At 40.2% G+C, this 20032-nt stretch overlaps 1 protein-coding gene across 1 annotated transcript in view; it reads left to right on the top strand.

Moving 5' to 3' along the window:
• The window catches only part of KIAA1109 (KIAA1109 ortholog), a 209985-nt gene that overhangs the window by 74690 nt on the left and 115263 nt on the right, over positions 1-20032 (top strand). Inside the window, exons 34-41 of the mRNA XM_044681108.1 lie at positions 436-587; positions 5004-5154; positions 5351-5503; positions 7301-7541; positions 8561-8709; positions 12660-12879; positions 13801-13959; positions 16984-17159. Coding sequence (XP_044537043.1) covers positions 436-587; positions 5004-5154; positions 5351-5503; positions 7301-7541; positions 8561-8709; positions 12660-12879; positions 13801-13959; positions 16984-17159 — 1401 coding nt within the window. The remainder of the gene's footprint in view (positions 1-435; positions 588-5003; positions 5155-5350; positions 5504-7300; positions 7542-8560; positions 8710-12659; positions 12880-13800; positions 13960-16983; positions 17160-20032) is intronic.

The following is a 20032-nucleotide window of genomic DNA, read 5'->3' as shown; positions in this document are numbered from 1 at the left end:
AGAAAACAGCTGTTGCATAATACCATGTGGAAGAAAATATCTCTTCTATTACCACATTTTGGAGAATTTAAATAACTGAATCAACAAATTATTACTATTGTAACTGGTAGAACTTTGAGCCAAAATTTATGACTTCGAGAAGTCTTCGTTATAGATGATATTCTGTTGTCACAACTAAGAAAGAATGCTTTGCTGGGAAGTGGAAAGACCTGTATTTTGGTCCTCTTGCCACAATTTGCTACCTGTATGACTTGGGAGTCCCTTAACTTTTCTGGGCTTCTCATTGGTAAAATAAGATATAAATAATACCCAACTTACCTGAGGGCAATGGAGAAACTAGATGATTTCTGAAGGATCTATAATTTGTCATAGGCTTACAGAATTTGAATAGCAATTGATGTCTGTTGGTTTGTGACTTTCTATGTGTATATATAGGATGAAGGAGTTGAATCAGATGATTTGAAAAAAGATCTTCCTCTAATGCCTCCCCCACCAGATTCCTGCAGCATGAAGTTGACTATCAAAGAAATTTGGTTTAGTTTTGCTGCTCCAACCAATGTGAGATCGCCTACACATGCCTTTTCTAGGTAAGGTTATTAAAAAATAATTCATTTTGATATTTGGAGTTCTATTTTATACCTTATGGAATACTTATTCAGCTTTACCTATTTTTTTGAAATGTATGTTCTTGTAATAGTCTGGGCACCTCCTCATGATGAGGATTTCACAAGACTGTATGTGCCAGCAGAGGTCAGGTCCTGACATGTCCTACCCAGTTTTTGAGTGGTTTCAGCCATGAATCCAGGGATAGGCTCTTCAGAGATTAGCAAAACACTCGGTGGCAATGCCAAGATGGTGGCTTAATAACAGCAAAAGCTAAAACCATTCTGATAATCCTTCAAACCAATCTTTAAAAAGTGCCTCAGAAACAACAGGATTCAAAAACCAAAAGCAAGAAGGTGTAAGGAAGCTCTCCTGCTGAATACAACTTGAAAGTTAGGCAGAGAGAGTTGATGGTCATGGGTTAAGGGAGAACTGGAAGTAAAACTGTATATAGACCAACCCCCCTGACATCCCTAATTCCCACTTACTGTGCCAGGTTCAGAGCCTGGGCATAGGCTAACTTAAGGATCCTAGGACCCTGCCTACACTGCCACCAACAAAGCACCCCAGAACCACCCCTTGAAATCCCAGGCCCTTATACCAGCCCACAGTTAGGCCTGGAAGTCCAAAGTGCTTGTCCCTTTCAGGCCTGCACAATGGTGAAGCACTTGGCCCTAGGACAAACAATAGCTCTGAATACTGAGACCTGCAAGCCATCAGCAGAGGAAACAGAATCAGCAGCTTTCAAAACTCTTAGTCCACAGGCCAAAAAAAGGCCTGGAAAATGAACAAACAGCAAAAGAAATACCTAACCCTAGAAAATGTCTGTGACAACAGAGAGCAAAGCACAGAATCAATAAGGAATAGAGAGATCCAAACAACCACATGCAAAACTTCAAACAAAATTGGCACTTGGTTGCAGGCTCTAGAAAATCTCAAAAAGAAATTCAAAAAACAAGACAGGTCAAAGAAAAATGAAAAAAAGAAAGTAATACAAAAAGAGAATAGCAGCTTAAAAAGCAAAATTGATCAACTGGAAAAATAAAGAAAAGAGTTTCTTTAAAACAAAAATAAAAAACAAAAAAAAAACAGAATTGACATACTGGAAAAAGAGGCAAAAAAATCCAGTGAAGAAAAAGAGTTCCATGAAAAGTAGAATAGAAAAGTAGAAATGGAAAAGGAGGATCATGGAAGAAATTCATTCTTTAAAAATTAGAGTTGGACAAATAGAAATTAATGACTTCCCAAGACATCAAGAAACAAATAATAAAAACAAAATCAAAAGAATGGAAAAAATAAAAGAAAATATGAAATATCTCAATTGAAAAAACAACTAACCTGGAAAATAGATCCAAGAGAGACAATTTAAGAATTACTGGACTACCTGAAAGTCATGACAAAAAAAAAAAAAAAAAGCTTAGACACCATATTACAAGAAATTATCAAAAAAGGCTGCCCTGATGTTCTTGAACAAGAGGATAAAATAGAAATTGAAAGAATCCACAGATTACCTCCTGCAATAAATCCCCAAGTGACCACTCCCAGCAATGTTATAGCCAACTTCAAGAGCTCCCAGGCCAAGGAGAAAATATTGCAGACAGCCAGAAAGAAACAATTCAAATATAGAACCCCAGGCTAGATTCCATAGGATCTGGGAGCTTCCACAGAGATGAGCGAAGGTTAACAGGGCTCATTATCCAGTTATTCACAGAGAAATGGAATGGATTTTTCCTACTACCACAAGTCTCAGAGGCCATCTGCTGAGTAATCAGTCTCCACTTGGGAGACAGGCAAGACTGCTAGGAGATGGGTACAAAGAGGAAGTTGAAACAGACCCTGTGTCCTCAAGTAGCTCACAGTATGACAGTGAAAACCAGTGCGGGAAAATTGGGCGATAGGAGCTGGGGGAAAGGAGGGATAGGAAAGACTTCATGTAGAAGATGAATCTTTTAACTTTATTAAATAAGTTTTTAATTCCTATCTTTTGGTTTTGTTAAAATTTCTCCCAGTATTCCTCCCCATGTCCTCTTCAGAGAGCCATTCCATTTAAGAAAAGAGATTTTTAAAGAAATGGTAAAAAATCAGCAAAACTGATCCATATATCAAAAAAAGTCTGACAGTATATGCAGTATTCTATATTAATGTACCTCCCACATCTGCAAAGGAGTGGAATAAGATAGTCTTCTCAGATCTCTTCTTTGGGATCATGCTGGTTCTTCATGTTTTTGCAAGACTTCACTTTTGACTATCTTGTCTTCCTTTTATATCATCATCATCATGTGTCACAATCTTGAGGATCCCAGAACTGGGACTGAGAGGTAGGATGGTATGAAGGGAGGAGAAACTCTCACACTGGCAGGCTTATAACAATCTAGCTTTATTTCACCATGTTACTCTATCAACTGGCTTTTAGGCTACTGCTTCAATCTAAGCTAGAAGCAGTCCCTATTTTATCTCTTTTACTATGGGGAACTAAGCTGAACGCATAATTGGAATCAAACAGTCAACAAACATAATTTTGTCTAGAGCCTGGCCTCTGGAGCCAGGGAGGAGATTTCTATTAGCCTTCCATATCTTTCTCAAGATTATGTTGCTCTTTTCTCTGCACCTGTGTCCTCTTTGTGAACTTACAGGATAGAGGAGGGAGAGTTCGGGGGGATTTAACCCCTTCGTCCCGTCTCCCACAATCATGGTGGACTTTGAATTGTTTACCCTGCTTGCTTTATCACATTAGGTCATGTGACTCCTGCCCAGGCTTCTCTGTCCTTCACAGTCTTTGCATTTCTTACAGCACAGTAATACTCCATTACATTCAGCTACCAGAGATTTTTTTAGCCTTCTCCAGGTAGTGAGCATCTCAAAAAGTGCTGCTGTGTGTATTTGGCTCTTCTTGTCAGTGATTTCTCTGGATCATAAGCCTCTAGTCCGTCTCTGGATCAGAGGGAATCACCTTATTTGTATAATAAGCTTTCCATAACAATTATGCTGATAAAGATCTTCCTAGTAGAGCCCTGATGTGCCTGCCCACCTGGCACCCCCAGCACTGATAATTCTCAACTTTGCCTTGGTTGGCAGGTGAAGCATCCTTGTTGTTTATTCAATGTATTAGGGCACAAAATATTTATTACTTGTGTCTGAGTCTTACTTTCTGCTTATAGGTTATATGTAGCCAGCCCTTGTGTCTTGCCTTAGAATTTTTTTTCTTGTACTCTAAGTAGCAATTCTCTGCCTTCCTATTGAACTCTGAGGCTAGACGGCCCCAGGCCCCTCAGGGATGTTGGTCGTAGGTCCATCATAAATGTAGTAGGTAAAAGACTGACCCCAGCTAGTTTCTAGTTCTCTTTCTCTCTAAATATGTCTGCATTTCTGTCTTCCCCTCCATTTCTCCATTCATGCCTAGTTGTGCTCCCATTCCTTGGTGTTGCTGGGCAGAATCCTTGTTTTTCTGCTTCTTTGGGGGGCTTGGACTGTAGTTCAGGCACCTAAAACTAAATGTCCAGTAGATATTTTAAACTTGGCCCATCCAAAACAGAATCCATGTCCTTTCTCCCTAAGCCCTCCATCCCCTCCTACCTTCCTCGTGACTGAAGAGACAATGCCACCCTCTGTCTCTTGGGCTCCCCACCCAGGAGTCACTCTGGGCTCTGCTCTGTGTCTCCCCCCATATCCACGCTGTGCCAAGGCCGTCAGTTTCATCTTGCAGCTTCTCTTTCTCCTCTGGCACAGCCCGCACGCTGGTGTGGGCCCTGAACTCCTCACACTTGGACTACTGCACTTTGTGCTGGGTCATCTGTGCCTCGAGCCTCTCCCCACTCTCATGTGTCTTCCATTCAGCCACTGGAAAGGTTCAGTCATCCCCCTGCTACTCCCTAAACTCCAGTGGCTCCCTATCACGGAGGCTTTGTTGGCCTTTAAAACTCTTTCTAACCTAGCCCCTCCTACTTTCCAGGCTTCTTACACCTTACTTACTGATATGTCATATTTGAGCCAGTGATTCTGGCCTCTTCGCTGTGCCTCCTGCAAGATCTATCTCCGCTCTGAGCTATTTCTCTGGCTGAGGGCCCTGCCTGGAAGGCTTGCTCCTCCACTCCCACTCCTGGCTTTCTTGGCTTCCTTTTAAGTCTCAATTCTAACTGCACCTTCTACAGGAAGTCTTCCCCCAGCCCCATGGAATGCCAGGGCCTACTTCCCTCTGATCATTATCTGTTTGCATGTCATCTTCCCCAATAGACCAGGAATATCTCCAGCAGTGCTTAGCATGGTGCCTGGCCAAGAGTACATGGGACAGTCAGCTGAATTGTCCCCCTTCCGTCTGGTTTTAGAAGGCCCTTTTAAACAGTCAAAACATAGCAGTGGAATGCAGACAGCCACTGATTCTGGGTAATGTTTCTTGTGACTAGGCAACTGAACCTTCTGAGTACTGCTACTCCTGCTGTAGGTGCTTGGCTTGTTCCCATTGACCAACTCAAGTCATCTTTAAACAAATTAGAAACAGAAGGAACCTTAAGAATTTGTGCTGTGATGGGATGTATCATGACAGAAGCCTTGGAGGTATGTGCATGTTATTGGCATATTTTTTAACAGTAAAAAACACAAAGCCCATTTTATTTGATTAACTATATTTTGCTTGCATTTTGCCACTAAAATATTAGCCCCTATAATCTTGAATTACCAGTAAATTCTTGGGTGTGGGAGGATCTTTGGTTGTCTTTCTGTGCCCTTTTCAAATATTTATTCTTTGTTTCAGAATAAAAGTATGCACTTTCCTCTAAGAAGCAAATACAACAGACTTACTAAGCTTGCTCGTTTTCTCCAAGAAAATCCTTCATGTTTACTTTGCAACATCCTGCACCACTACCTCCACCAGGCCAATTATTCCATCATTGATGACGCTACAATGGTGAGCTTCTGAAACAAGAATTCACTTTTAACCGGGGGAAACAATCATTCTCTTAAGGGCCTGCAGAAAAAAAGTTAAACCATAACAGTCAACTTACTCTATATTTAAAATTTTTAAATTATCCATGCAGAATTTTCTTTGATGAATTCATTTAATGAATTAGCTTGAAAGATTTAAAGTATTCCAAAAATTTGAGTATTAGTTTGAAAGGTACTACAGTTTCCCATTCTGTCTAATCCTGGAGAGGAGAGGGAAGGAGCCCAGATTAAAAAAGAAAGCAGAGATGACAGAGAAAAGATCATGGGACATATATGTGAACACAGAGATAGGAAAAAAAAAGAACTGAAAAAGATTCAGTAGATTTGGGACTATCACTAGTAAGCATCTGAGTTTTCAAGCCATTCACTTAGACTGCCTTCAGAGTTGTGAGGGATTGACTAAGCCTGACTCAGGCCAGACCCCAGGACTCTCCGTTTGATGTGAGAACAGGAGGAGTGGCTTGTCCCTAGGGCATTCAGCAGCTCAGAGCCAGCTATCCCCCAGGAGACAGGGCTGAGTGAGGACACAACTGGATCTGACTCTTGGGTAAGACCAGTGCTTGTCATGGTGAAGAAAGTGAAGGCAGCAGCCAGAGCCCTTAGACCCCCGGGCAGTCAGATCTCAAGGGCAGTTTCACTATTTTCTAACCAAAAACTAGCTTACATTTGCACCATCGACCACAAAAAGTGTGAAGACACTCTCGGTGGCCTGGGAAGCCACTTATCTGATTTGCCCACATTTCACAACTCTTTGCTTTTCTTTGGGAAACTGTCAGAAGTTGTAAATGGAATAGTTAGAGTGAGGTAGAGGGAGCACCTGCATTGTTGTGACATCACACAGAGTAAATTATCTCGACTGCGATCATTATACGTTGACTTTGTCCGGGTATGTCTTGGATTTGTTTTGTGATCACAGAATGCCAGATTAGTTCTTTTTTAAACCTGTGCCTTGGGGCAGCTGGGTAGCTCAGTGGAGTGAGAGTCAGGCCTAGAGACAGGAGGTCCTGGGTTCAAACCTGGCCTCAGCCACTTCCCAGCTGTGTGACCCTGGGCAAGTCACTTGACCCCCATTGCCCACCCTTACCAATCTTCCACCTATGAGACAATACACCGAAGTACAAGGGTTTAAAAAATAATAATAAATAAATAAATAAAATTTAAACCTGTGCCTCTCGTTTGGCTGAATGGCTAGCTAAATAGATTCAGCATGAGTTAAACAGACCATGCTCCCTCAACGGCATTTTGTAAGAAAATCTGTTCTTATACCCAGAATAATTTTTTTTTAAATTTTGAAATCTGTTTTTTCAAGTTCCTAAACCTTAATGTTAAATTTTACTGCAATTATTTGTAATCATTCAAAAAATTTGCCCATTGAGTTGTGTACTTCCTAGTCATAGAACGTGTTGGGAATAGAGGCTGTCCTTTTTCTGCCTTTGAAAATGGCACCTCATCTTCACAGGTAAAACAAACAAAAACCATGGAGGTGACCTCTGGGGTCCTTTCCATCTCTTAAAGTTATGAAGAGGGTGGCTACTTAATTTTTGTATGATGGACTCCTTCCGTTTGCTACTTCATTCATTACTTGACTTTCTGGGGCAGAAATACAAAGGCTGCTTCCGCTCCTAAACTTCATTTGTCCTTTTACACACCCATTTACCCTGACCCAGCCATCACGGCACAAACTTCATTTAGATCCATTTGAAAAGCTGCTCTTTGGTTCACTTTTGAAAGATGGTTTTAACCTATCTTACTTTTACAGAGTGATGGACTTCCTGCCTTAGTAACGTTAAAGAAAGGTTTGGTTGCACTTGCGAGGCAGTGGATGAAATTCATTGTGGTTACCCCAGCTTTTAAAGGCGTCAGCTTACACAGGCCAGCTCAGGCCTTGAAACCTCAGGCTGCGGTGAACCAGGAACATGAAGATGGACTCGGACTAGACAGTGGTGGTGGTCTTCAGAGTGATACCAGTGCGGATGGGGCAGAATTTGAATTTGATGCAGGTAATTTTGTTATTTTGTTGAGTTTGGGCCTCATGAGGAATAATTCAAATTAATGGGATGATTTCCTGCAATATAGAATACAAATACATGAATATTGATCTTATTTGAAACTAAATTAAAATATAGATGGCGAATAAATATAATGTTTAGAACAATGGTACCATTTTTCAATGGTAGATCAATTTTTTATTTTCCTGAAAATCTTAGCATCATAGTAAAGTTGGGGACAGCTAGGTGGCTTAGTGGGCTGAGAGTTAGGCCTAGAGAGAGGTAGTCCTGGATTCAAATGTGACTCAGATACACTTCCTAGCTGTGTGACCCTAGGCAAGTCACTTAACCCTCATGGCCTTACCATTAGCCCTTACTGCTTTTCTGCCTTGGAACTAATACATAGTATTGATTTTAAGATGGAAGGTAAGGGTTTTTTAAAAATTCAAAATGGGGAGGGGCAATTCACAGTGTAGGGGGACAGTTGACATTATAATCACTAATGGCATTGAGTTAGAGTAGCAGTGACGCACATCCTATTGATAGTCATTTATGTTAATTTTTATTCATGATTCTGCTCTACTTGAATAATTAGAAATAAATTAGAGAAGAGCAGCTAAATGACTGTCCTAATAAGTGTGAATAGCTGGATGAAGATGAATGTGTCTTTTTTCCCTATAGAAATGATTTTTAACATGTTTTTGGACATTTTGAAATGCAGATTCTCTCCCTCCTTCCCTTTCCTCCCCCTCCCTAAGATGACAGGTAATCTGATAGAGATTCTACATGTGCTAGCTTTACTGCTTCATCTTTCCCTTCCGAGTATGCTGTAAAACTTGTTATTTAACTCCCTTCAAAAACATAGCCTGAGGACTAGTGATTTTGAAAAGGAAAGTTAGTGAGAACACCGATCACTTGCTGTAGGAACATAGAAACCTGCAAGTAATTGTCTCTGTCTATTCTTGGATTTGTGGTCAAAGACAGACCAAGTTATCATTAATTATCAATTCATTGCTTTTTAAATGTTTCAGCTACTGTCAGTGAACACACAATGCTTCTAGAGGGAACAGCCAACCGACCTCCACAAGGTGGGGTTTCTTCTGGACCTGTAAGTGGAGCTGAGATCATGAGGAAATTATCAAAGACACACACCCATAGTGACTCGGCTTTAAAAATAAAGGTATGTTGTTGCCTGGTGGTTTGAGTTTTTTTGGTCTTGTTTTTCTTGACCATATATATTTAAGTGAAAGATCATGATTTTAAAAATCTATTTGTGATTTCTTATTAATATATTCTGGTAAGTCAAATAATTTTCATTTTGGAAATTAATGCCCTTAGGAATTGTGTGTATGTGTGTGTATCCTTTTCAATATATATAAATATTAATAAGTAATAGTAGTTCATGTTCAGTGCTGGAGGCAAGTGTCAAATGATAACATAAAGTTTAATTTGTACTTAAAAAAAATAAACCCTTACCATCTATCTTAGAATCAGTATTGATTTTAAGGCAGAAGAGCAGTAAGGGCCAAGCAGTGGGGGTTCAGTGACTTGCTTAGGGTCACACAACTAGGACATGTCTAAAGCCAGATTGGAACCCAGGACTCCTGTGTCTGGACCTGGTTCTCAATCCACTGAGCCACCAGCTCTGCTCCCAATTTGTGCTTTTAAAGTGATATCATTCAAAATACCATAATTTTAAAAACTTAATAAAATAATAATAGTAACATCATTTTAAATAATTTTTTTTGATGTTGGTTTGTTTCCATTTACATTGTTGTAGTGGCTGTGCTTGCTTCATTTTTCATCAGTTTATGTTAAGACTTTTCAAGATCCTCTCTATTCCTCCCTATTGTTTCATATATCACAGTTATATTCATGGGCCACAGTTTGTTTAGTCATACCCCAGCTGATTGGTTTCTAGCTTTTTGTTACTACTAAAACCATTGCTCTAAGTATTTTGGTGTATATAGAGCCTTTTTGTCTTTAACCATCTTAGTAGGACTAATCCACAACTCTACAAACATCCTGAGTCTGTTCATCTTTCCACAATCCCCTGTGACAGTGACTATTCCTGTCTTTTGCAAATTTTTAAGTGTGAATTGAAACCTCAAAGTTTTGATGACTATTTTATTATAAGTGATTTGGAGCATTCTTTCACGCGATTGTTAATAGTTTGCAATTCTTTTGAGAGAAATGTTCATTTATATACTTCTAGTATTTGTCTATTGGGAAATGAAATCTGTATCTTTCATTAAGTACCCTGAGAAGACCTTGGAAGTAGAGAAGAGTTGCACACTTGGGTTGCCTCTAGGAATAGGAATCCGCTAGTTCTGCATATGACTTCCCCTGGTTCCCTATGGGCTACCTCAAGTAGGGCAGGGCCCTTTGACATCTCTTGGGGAAGCCTCTTGAAGCATCTATGAAATTGCAGCCCCATATAACAGCAAAAATCTGGAATCAGTTTTTCCACTGACTTGTGAATATGTTTTTTCTTTATGGTCTGTTAGTTTGTTTGTGTCTATTTTGTTTGGTGCTTTTGGTTTTACAAAGGAATGAATGATAGAATGAACGAAGAAGTATTTATTCAGCACTTATTATTTGATAAGTGGGGCAGCTGGATGGAGTGGACACAGCTGAAATGACTGAACTTAGATATAAATAGAAAAGCAAGATCATCCCTGCTGCCAATGTGCTCACCTGAGGGAAGTGGCAATATAGCGGAGGTTCCAATGGAAAGTCACACAGTGGTCCTTGGGAGGCAACATAACATCTTCTCTGGAGCCATTTCAATTTCCAAAGCCTCATGAATTACTGATGTTGAAACGTCTGATGGGGACAAGGATTAGGGCTTCCAGAAGGCTTTTCTGAGCCTGGGGTTGCTGGGGCTGCAGAGAAGGCAGCAGCTGCATTCCCTGCAGAGGCAGTTACCAGGTGTCATCTCTGCAAGTGTGTTTTTTTTCCATTAATGATGAACATGATGGCCAGGCCACAGGCAGGACCACTGATCTGGTGGGTATTATTGTTCCTCAGGCTCTTGGGCTCATTTTCCTATTGGTAGCAGTTGTCCCTGTTGGTAGTAGAAAAGGCAGGCCCCTTCCTCGCTGTCATTCACTTTTTATAGTATTGTGCCATATGTTTAATATGCCACCTAGATTCTTCTCTTCAATATGTTTTATTTTATTTTAATTTTTAATTTTAATTTTGAATATTTTCCCCTAGTTACATATTTCGTGTTCTTTCCCTCTCCTCCAAACTCCCCTAACCCCCCTTACCCCAACACACAATTCCACTGGGTTTTACATGTATCATTGATTAAGGCCTAATTCCATATTATTGGTAGTTGGACTAGAGTTATCGTTTAGTGTTTACATCCCCAATAATATCCCCATCAGCCCATGTGATCAAGCAGTTGTTTTTCTTCTGTGTTTCTCCTCCCACAGTTCCTCCTCTGAATGTGGCTAGTTTTTTTTTTTCTCTTAAGTCCCTCAGCCTTGCTTTGGATACTTGCATTGCTGCTAGTAGAGAAGTCCGTTATGTTCATTTGTATCATAGTGTATCCATCTCTGTGTATAATATTCTCCTGGCTCTGCTCCTTTCACTCTGTATCACTTCCTGGAGGTCTTTCCAGTTCACATGGAATTCCTCCAGTTTATTATTCCTTTCAGCACAATAGTATTCCATCACCAACAGATACCACAATTTGTTCAGCCATTCCCCAATTGAAGGACATTCTCTCATTTTCCAATTTTTTTGCCACCACAAAGAGTGTGGCTATAAATATTTCTGAACAAGTCTTTTTCCTTATCATCTCTTTGGGGTATAATCCTTCAATACATTTTAAATAGATTCTTTCTTCAAGTGTTTTAGTATGAACAAAATTGATAGGACAAGCTTTGGTTAAGGTATGTAGATATTGTGGTAAGGTGAAAGATAACAAGATTCAGAGCTGGGAAATCTGGGTTGGAATCCTGATTCTGTAGCATCAATGATGTGTGTGACCATTGGCATATGACTTAGCTTTTCTGAACCCCCCTGTAAAAGGGCCATGAGATGCATGTCCTCTACTTCTTAGGGATGTATATCGAAAAGAAGTAAATAGGAACCATGCAAGTGGTCAGTTGTTTGTTCTTGTCATTTCTAATCATTATTAATATTATTATTATTATTAATAGTGGATAGGAGACTAGACTCAAGAAGACCTTAGTTTGAATTTTGTGCAACTCTGGGCACGTGACTTGATAATAAATTTGAATGATAAACATTTCTTAAGTGCCATCTTAAGTACCATCCACTAGGTGCCAATCTCTCTGCTCTGCATGAAGCCTCTTTTGTGTCTGATCTTATAACCTTCCTCATAGGATTCTTGTGAGGACAAGAGCAATCTAAAGACCTTAAAGTACTGTGTCACTATTAGCTATTAGCTGTTCTTGTGCACATGTTATCTGACACAGTGTCACGATCACCAGCCAGACTGGCTACTTCTTGCTATGTAATCTAGGAACCAGCTTAGTACTAGTCAGTCTGTGTAACTGAAGGGAGGGTAAAGAGGTGTCCAGGTCAGGGGGAAAGAGCCATGGAGGAGCCCTGCTCATCTTTGGATAGAGGAAGAGGAGGAAGGTTCCAGATGTGTGAGAGAGAATCCAGGAATGCAAATAGGGAACTGCCAGTCAGTTTACAGAGTCAGTCTGCTGCCCAGAGAATACTGAATTTGAACATTAGGGGCAGCCATCTATTGTTCTTGGTGACTGTTTTCTTTTTTCTTTTCCTCTCACTCTCTCTCCTTCCTTCCCTTCCTCCTTCCTTTCTTTTTTCTTTTCTCCCAAGTATCTCCTTCCCTCCCCTCCCCACAGTAGAGAAGTCATCATCTGACCCAAAAAATTTTGTATATATAAAACTATATCTTGCGTGTTTCTGTTTTTAACTTTTTTCTTCTGGAGGTGGACGTTGACAAGTTTAATTCTTCAAACTGTAGGCCAGAAGTAAATATTTTTTTTCTTTTTAATATTTTTAAAAGAGCTATTCAAACATACTTTTCATGCATTTATCGAAGTTATGGGCTGAACTAAATGGCCTCTGAGGTTCTTTCTAACATTAAAATGCTCTAATTCTTTCTTTGTGTTTCTTCTTCAGGGGATACATCCATACCATTCTCTGAGCTATACTAGTGGAGACACAGCCACAGATTCGCCAGTGCATGTGGGTCGTTCTGGGATTCCTGTCAAAGAAAGTCCAAGAAAGGAGAGTCTGCTTAGCTATTTGACTGGGAGTTTTCCTAGCTTGCATAATCTCCTAGAAGGGACTCCTCAGAGAAGTGCTACAACAGTTAAAAGTAGTTCTCTGACCAGAACAGGTATTCCTTCTAATTAATCAAGCAAGCATTACCCACTTCTTGTATCCAATTGTGATAGGCAATGGAGATGCAGAGATCAAAAAAAATGAGAGCCCCTGGCCTCAAGGGGCTTACTGTTCTTGGCTTGATAATGAGAAAGTTGTTGCTCTTTTTTTTTTTTTTTTTTTTTTTTAAAACCCTCACCTTCCGTCTTGGAGTCAATACTGTGTGGTAAGGGTAGGCAATGGGGGTCAAGTGAATTGCCCAGGGTCACACAGCTGGGAAGTGTCTGAGGCCAGATTTGAACCTAGGACCTCCCATCTCTAGGCCTGACTCTCAATCCCCTGAGCTACCCAGCTGCACCCTCAGAAAGTTGTTGCTCTTAAAGAAAGGTTGAAGAAAAAAATGAAAGAAAGAAAGGTTAGAGATTTGGTTTATTCCTTAAGTTAAACTGCTATTTATAGTGTACATTCTATACTTTAAATGGAGACTTCAGTTGTGTAAGGATTTATTTCAACAATAAGTTTTTTGAGGGCAGGGACTGTCTTGTCTACATTTTGTTTCTCCAACTTTGTAATTATTCATATTACCCTGTAATAAATCATCATTGGGAAACCATTATGTTGGTAATATACCATTTGTCTTCTTGTCCTTTTTGCTCATTGCCAATTTCCATTTGTTCATGGCATCATTGGCATTAATGGTCCTTGACATAAGACAGATTTCTTCCTCAGCCAGTTAACATTTAGTTTCATAACTCTTCCTATTATGATAAAAAATAAACTTTTGTATCATAACATCGCTGTTATGCAGTGTGATTTTATGAAAGAAGCTGCAAAATGCCTCCCACGTCTTGAGGAATAAGTTCATGTTCAGCTTTGTCTGTTGCTTTAAAAATAACAACCAAAAATACTGTACTCAAGAGCTGTATTTCTTTCACAGGTAACACAGTGGCCACAGACATGTTATCTGAACATCCTTTGTTATCTGAGCCTTCATCTGTGAGCTTCTATAATTGGATGTCAAATGCAGTGGGCAATAGAGGAAGTGTGGTGCAAGAATCTCCTGCCCCAAAGTCAGGACACAATAGTCTTCCAACAGGTATTGTTGATCTTTTGGAATATACTTGGAATTTGTTCCCTTTTCTTATCATCATAGAGTTCTGTTTTTGAAATCTGCCAGAAATGAAACTTCTCTGAAATGTTTGTCTCTTCAAGAACTAGTTAAGAATTTGGGGGATTTGAAGTGCTTTAAATTTTGCAGAAATTGATGGTGGTGGTTTATGAAATATGTATTGCTTCATTAAATAAGAAGATTTATATCAAACTATGTGTTGCCATTGGTAAGGTAAATTTACCCAAATATAAAGCACTATATATATATATATATATATGTGTGTGTGTGTGTGTATGTATATATGTGTATATGTATGTATATGTATGTATATGTATATATGTATATATGTATATGTATATATATAAACAAAGGTATTTAAGATATGATAGTAGTGTATGTTTGAAGAGTTAGTATCAAAATAGAGAAGAGGAAAAGGAAAAAACGCAACATAAAATAACAATATTTTATATACCCAAAGAATGTGAGGTATTTTTTTTAATAACGTTGAGATTTCTCTAGGGTATAATATTCAGAACCAGCATTTATTCAACACTTGATCTTAGCCAGTAGGCCAAGAAGCGATATACTTATTCAAGAAATACACTAAGATTTAATACTTTGTGTTATGCTATCATCAGTCCTTGTGGAGCTTATAATTAAGAAGCAAAGGACATTTTCTTTCATGGATATTGAGGGGTTTTCACTCAAAACTCTCTGGGTTGCTGGGAAAAAAAAATCAAGTGTTAACAACTCTGGGTCACAAGTGTCATCAACATTTATAACTAAATGTTATTTAGTAGAATCAAAGAGATTAAGTGATTTGCCAAAATCATACAGGGAAGAACCAGATCAAAGGAAATAGAAACCAAACTTCCTTAATCCAAATCCAGTGACCATTGTACAGAAAATGTTTTGTAAACATACATTTTACTTACAAATTGGGAGTATGTGTCACTCCATGGACAACTACATCTTGGATACTTCATCTCTACCCTTTCTGACTTTGTGTAGGTCAACCCAGACCTAGAATGAATTTCTTCCTTCCAAGAAGCTTTTCTTAATTTCCCCAAATTTTGGAACTTCTCCCCACCCGTCAAAATACCTTGTAACCATTTTGTATTTATCCTATGACTATGTTGTATCCTCCCTTATGTTGTAAGCTTCAAGCTCACTTTTTTTCTTTGGAATACTGTTAGGATAAGAACTCTAGTGGGGTGCAATCCACGGAACCCCAAGATGCCAAGGGCAGTTGAGGACATTTGGAACCAGGGTATATAAGGGGGATCCCCCCCAAAGCAGAGAGCTCACTGGGTTTTGAAAAGGAGCTAGGGTGGAGAGTGGTAGGAACCAGACTCCTCAGTACCTCATACCAATAGAACTTCATGCTATTACCCTGCAAATCTTGTTTGACATCCAGTCCTGACTGATCTACATTCAGACATACTACTGCTACTTTATAGGCAGATTATTGAGACAAACATTGTTATCTCTACAGACCTCCAATCAACAACACTAACTTTACATCTAAAGCTTATTCAGTTACTTTATTAGCTAGATCTTAGTGCTATAGATAAAAGAATAGAGAAGTACTGGGGGAGGTTTTGCCTAGCCAGGGTGAAGCCAGCCCCAAAGCTCAATTAATTAGCTGTAGAGACCTCCTATTCCCTATTTCCTTACAACCATTCCTTCTCCATCTATTCCCCTTGTTATTAAAGAGTTATTCTATAGTTCAGATAGCATTTGATTTCTTCTAGTAGGGAAAGGCATTGACTTGCCAAAAGAGAACCTCCATTTTATATCAAGGACTGGCAGTTGTCTGCGAAGTTCTGCTGTGTAGGCCCTTTTGATTTTATCACTTAGTCCTTGATTGTGGACTTTACCAGTTAGCCAGAAACATCTCTTCTGGTGGAGATACTCCTTCTCTCAACTGAACCATCGAGTTGGGGGAGAATAAATCAAATCCTCTCAGTGAAACCACTGGCCTTTCTCTCTCAAGTGTAATGGGTAAATTAAACACTGGGGTTTAGAGAAGGGGAGAAGGAGGAGTGATTGGGTGAAGAGGGATAACTAACTGAGACAAATACAAACGGGAATCACACCCACACCCACAAAGCACAGGACTTGAGAAATGAATGATGACAGTTGAGACCAACTGTCACTTCAGACCTACCCAGCTAGGGATTACCTATTAAACCTATAGTGGGCCCCCGGATTGTGAAGAAGGAACAAAAGGAAGTTAAAAAACACTATTTAATAATGAATTTAAGGATAAGAGATGTGGGGAGAGATCACCCTAAAACTAGGTATCTAAGGACAAACTCAGGGACTGGGAGATGGGTCAAGATCTACTGTATACTAGCACAAGCTGTCAGCTTATCTGGCTGGAAGGGAAATGGGTGTCTCACAACTGGGTCCACTTCTGTTCTAGTGATGATCACAGATTTCAGGACCACAGGTCCACAGCAAAATAAATCCACAAAGATAAAGACAAGGAGCTTGAATCAGCCTGGTATGTCCACCACCCAAGTCTGATCCTCCTGCTCAACTTGAATTTCCCACAAGCAGGTGTTTCTTCTGGGAGACAAAATCCCCTCTCCTAGGCTCTCCACTAGAGACAGTTCACCCGCATCCGACTGCTCTCAGCCATAACAGAGTCTCTCTCAGGAAAAAGACTTCCTTCCTTGCCACTATTCCATCATTGGAACCTTTAGGTCTTATCTGACAGCCTGGGTGCTATTTACACTAAATGTCTAAAATCTTAATTTGTAAATTTGCCTACAGCACAAGTAAGAACAGTAGGGCCTGCCTCTTCATGGGGGAGAATCTTCTACAGTTACTGGCCCTCGTGTACCCATGCCCCACTAGAGGCAGTGAGCTTGCAGGGTTCATCAGCTTGCATCCTGCTTAGTTCTTATAATATCCAGTACTTAACATATTGTAGACATGCAATGAGAACTTATTTCTTGGATGATTTTCATATACATAGACATACATTGTTCCTATTTTTAGGTGTTGCTCCTAACCTTCCTACAATACCCTCAGCTTCAGACTTCAATACTGTTTTGTCAAGTGACCAGAACACCTTAGATGGAACCCATTCTCAGCATAGCACAAGTCAGGATGATGTGGCAGGGATAGAAGAAGCCAACCAAGGATTTCCTGCTGTCCAGCTTGCTGATGCCCAGGTGAGTGGTGCTGCTTGTGATAGTGCTTAATGAAGGCCATCCCTGAGCTGTAGTCATAGTTAGCCAACTTATAGGCACCTGGCATTTCAGGAAATGGGGTTGGGAGTTGTCCAGTAAAGCCAAATAAAGAAAACAGTTTCTAAAATAGCTTTTAAAATGTTTTATTATCATGTCATTTTTGCATCATAAGCCAACTGCACCATAATACTCTTGAGCCAGCAGCCCCTGAATAACTATACCAGTTAATTTTAGGTTCAATACCTAATGCTGAAAATTATGAAGCAAGAGTGGAGGAATCCTGTGGTGTTGTCATTTTATTTTATTTTATTATTATTTTTTAAAACCCTTAACTTCTGTGTATTAGCTCCTAGTTAGAAGAGTGGTAAGGGTAGGCAATGGGGGTCAAGTGACTTGCCCAGGGTCACACAGCTGGGAAGTGTCTGAGGCTGGATTTGAACCTAGGACCTCCCGTCTTCAGGCCTGGCTCTCAATTCACTGAGCTACCCAGCTGCTCCAGCGCTGTCATTTTACCTCATTTCTTCATAACTTCTGAAAAAACAGTAAACAACTTTCCACAGATAGAAATGTCTTGCTAATAAGTCCATTTTAAAAGTAAAGAACTTTGTAAATATAAGCTATTTTTAAACTAGTTCAAGCTAGCTGTCCCAGAGGCATTACAAACACAACTTGTACATATCAGAATTTATTGTCTTTTCCCTCAAAAATTATTGTTCTAAAATTTTCTGTTTCTGTCAAGGACACCTCTGTCCTTCTGATCATTAGGTACTCAGCCTTGTTGCTAGCTTTGACCCATCACCCTTCGTTACCCTGTGTCGTTGCCAAGTCTTATCCTTTCTACCTCCATAATATTTCATGCATCCGTCTCCTTTTCCCTGTTCACGTGGCTGCCAGATGAGTGAGGTCCAGGGATTCTTCTCTCTCCTCCCAGATAGCTGTTAATGGCCTCTTGATTGTTCTCCATGCCCCAAGACTCTGTCCAGGCTTTCCAGCCATGTCATTAGGCTGCTGTGATGGTTTTCCTAAAGCTCAAGTCTGACCACATGAATCCCCATCAGTAAATTCCTGTCTTGCTCTTTCCCTAGGATTATATACAAGCTCATCTGTTTAGCTCTTAAAGCACTTCACAACCTGCCTTTCCAGCCCAGACATATATTAGTTTCTATTCCTAACTAGCCTAGCGGATGCAGCAAGGCACCTTGAGGGAAAGAGGATAGCCCTTCTGCCTCCCCCCACCCACTCATCTGTGCAGACCACCAGCCTTGCTTCCAGCCTACCCTCTGCTGCCACTATTGCAGGCATAAAGAATGCTGAAGAGAACCACAGGGAAGCTCCCCTACCCAGGCAAGGACTGAACAGAAAGGTGGCTACAAGTCAGCAGCACTAAGAAAGGGGTCATACCAGGGAATCCAGCATCCGCTCTAGTAGGTACTCCTGGAGCATGAGGCCACTGAGTACAAGGACATTGCCAGTGCTGCGACTTCAAGCTAGAAGGCTCTGGACTCAAGCCTGCTGCAGCAGAGGCCAAGGACAGAGCCAGATCCTCTAGCTTTCTACACAAGGAATGAGTCTGTGTGTGCTCCTCAGCACGTGGCAGGGCCCCTCAACTTTCCTGGTGTTATGTGCAGAAATCCGCTGCCCCATAACCCTGGGCACACACTGAAAAGCCTCACAGGTGCCTGAAGCCAGAGTATTCTGCACATCTGTCGGGGGCCTGTTAGAGTCACAGCAGTAGAAAGAACCCACTTCTGACTGGGGAGAGACATGGGCAGGCCAAGACTGAGTATAGCCATTCACTCTAGAACAGCAGGGTCTACCCAGACCATGCAAGAGGCCAGGCCACACACATGGTAGGGGTGGGCCTGGCTTTGGCTCAGAATCCCAGTTGTAGGATTTAAATTAATGTCCAATATTTCAAATATTATATTTTATAGCGTTTATTATCTAACAAAATAGAACCACATGACTAAGTTTTTCTGCCTGCTCAAAAAGCCCACTCTACCAAAGCCACGACAAGAAGACAAGAGAGCAAGAGATGGAACTCTACAGAATTTATATCCTGTCTACATCAGCATGTAATGACAGGAAGAGATTGGGGTGCTGGGAATCGTAGTTTTTTTTAGGGTAACAGATTCTAATTACACACAGTCCACAGAGTCTGGATGTGTGATGAAAGAAAATACCAGACACAATAAAAGAATGCTCTGGGCTGAGGAAGAAGCACTGACTCCTGAAGGCCAAGGCTCTGGATTCAGATCCTGATACATGGTGATAGCAAGGACCTCAGGCTTGTCACCTGACCTCCTTAAATTTCCTGGGCTCTAAAATGAAGGGATTAAGTCCCTTTTATCTCTTCTTCTATGACCATATAAAACCAACCAGCAAATTCAGAAGAAATGAATAACCACAGAAAACAGGAAGAACCTCAAAGGGGAAGAAATATGTATCTTGGCTAAAGGGTCTATAAGAATCACTGGAAAATTTGAGACAAAAATGAAATTAGAATTAAAATAGCTCTGGAGGGAAGAAATATAAGCAGGATAAGTAGCTTAAAACAGAAATTAGAAAACCTCATCTAAGTAGCGGCTCCCTGAAAACTAGGCTGGAAGAGAAAGTAATGCAGTGAGACAAGAGATAGTAAAACAAAGTCAAAAAGTCTGAAATATAGAGAAGAGTAAGATATCAGAAACAACTGTCATGGAACTAGGGTGAGGAGTGCTTATTAGTATTTATAGTGTATAGATAGCAAGCAGACCTTTAAAGATTGTGAAAAAACCTTAGGAAATAGAATTGTAGCTATATGTATTATATGGGGTTTCTTGTCTTCTAAGAGTTGTATTTAATTTTCTTACAAA

The sequence above is a fragment of the Gracilinanus agilis genome, chromosome 6 (genome assembly GCF_016433145.1).
Source record: "Gracilinanus agilis isolate LMUSP501 chromosome 6, AgileGrace, whole genome shotgun sequence".
NCBI classification, from domain to species: domain Eukaryota; kingdom Metazoa; phylum Chordata; class Mammalia; order Didelphimorphia; family Didelphidae; genus Gracilinanus; species Gracilinanus agilis.
The sequence above is the reverse complement of the archived record's forward strand: the minus strand, read 5'-3'. Positions and strand labels throughout refer to the sequence as shown.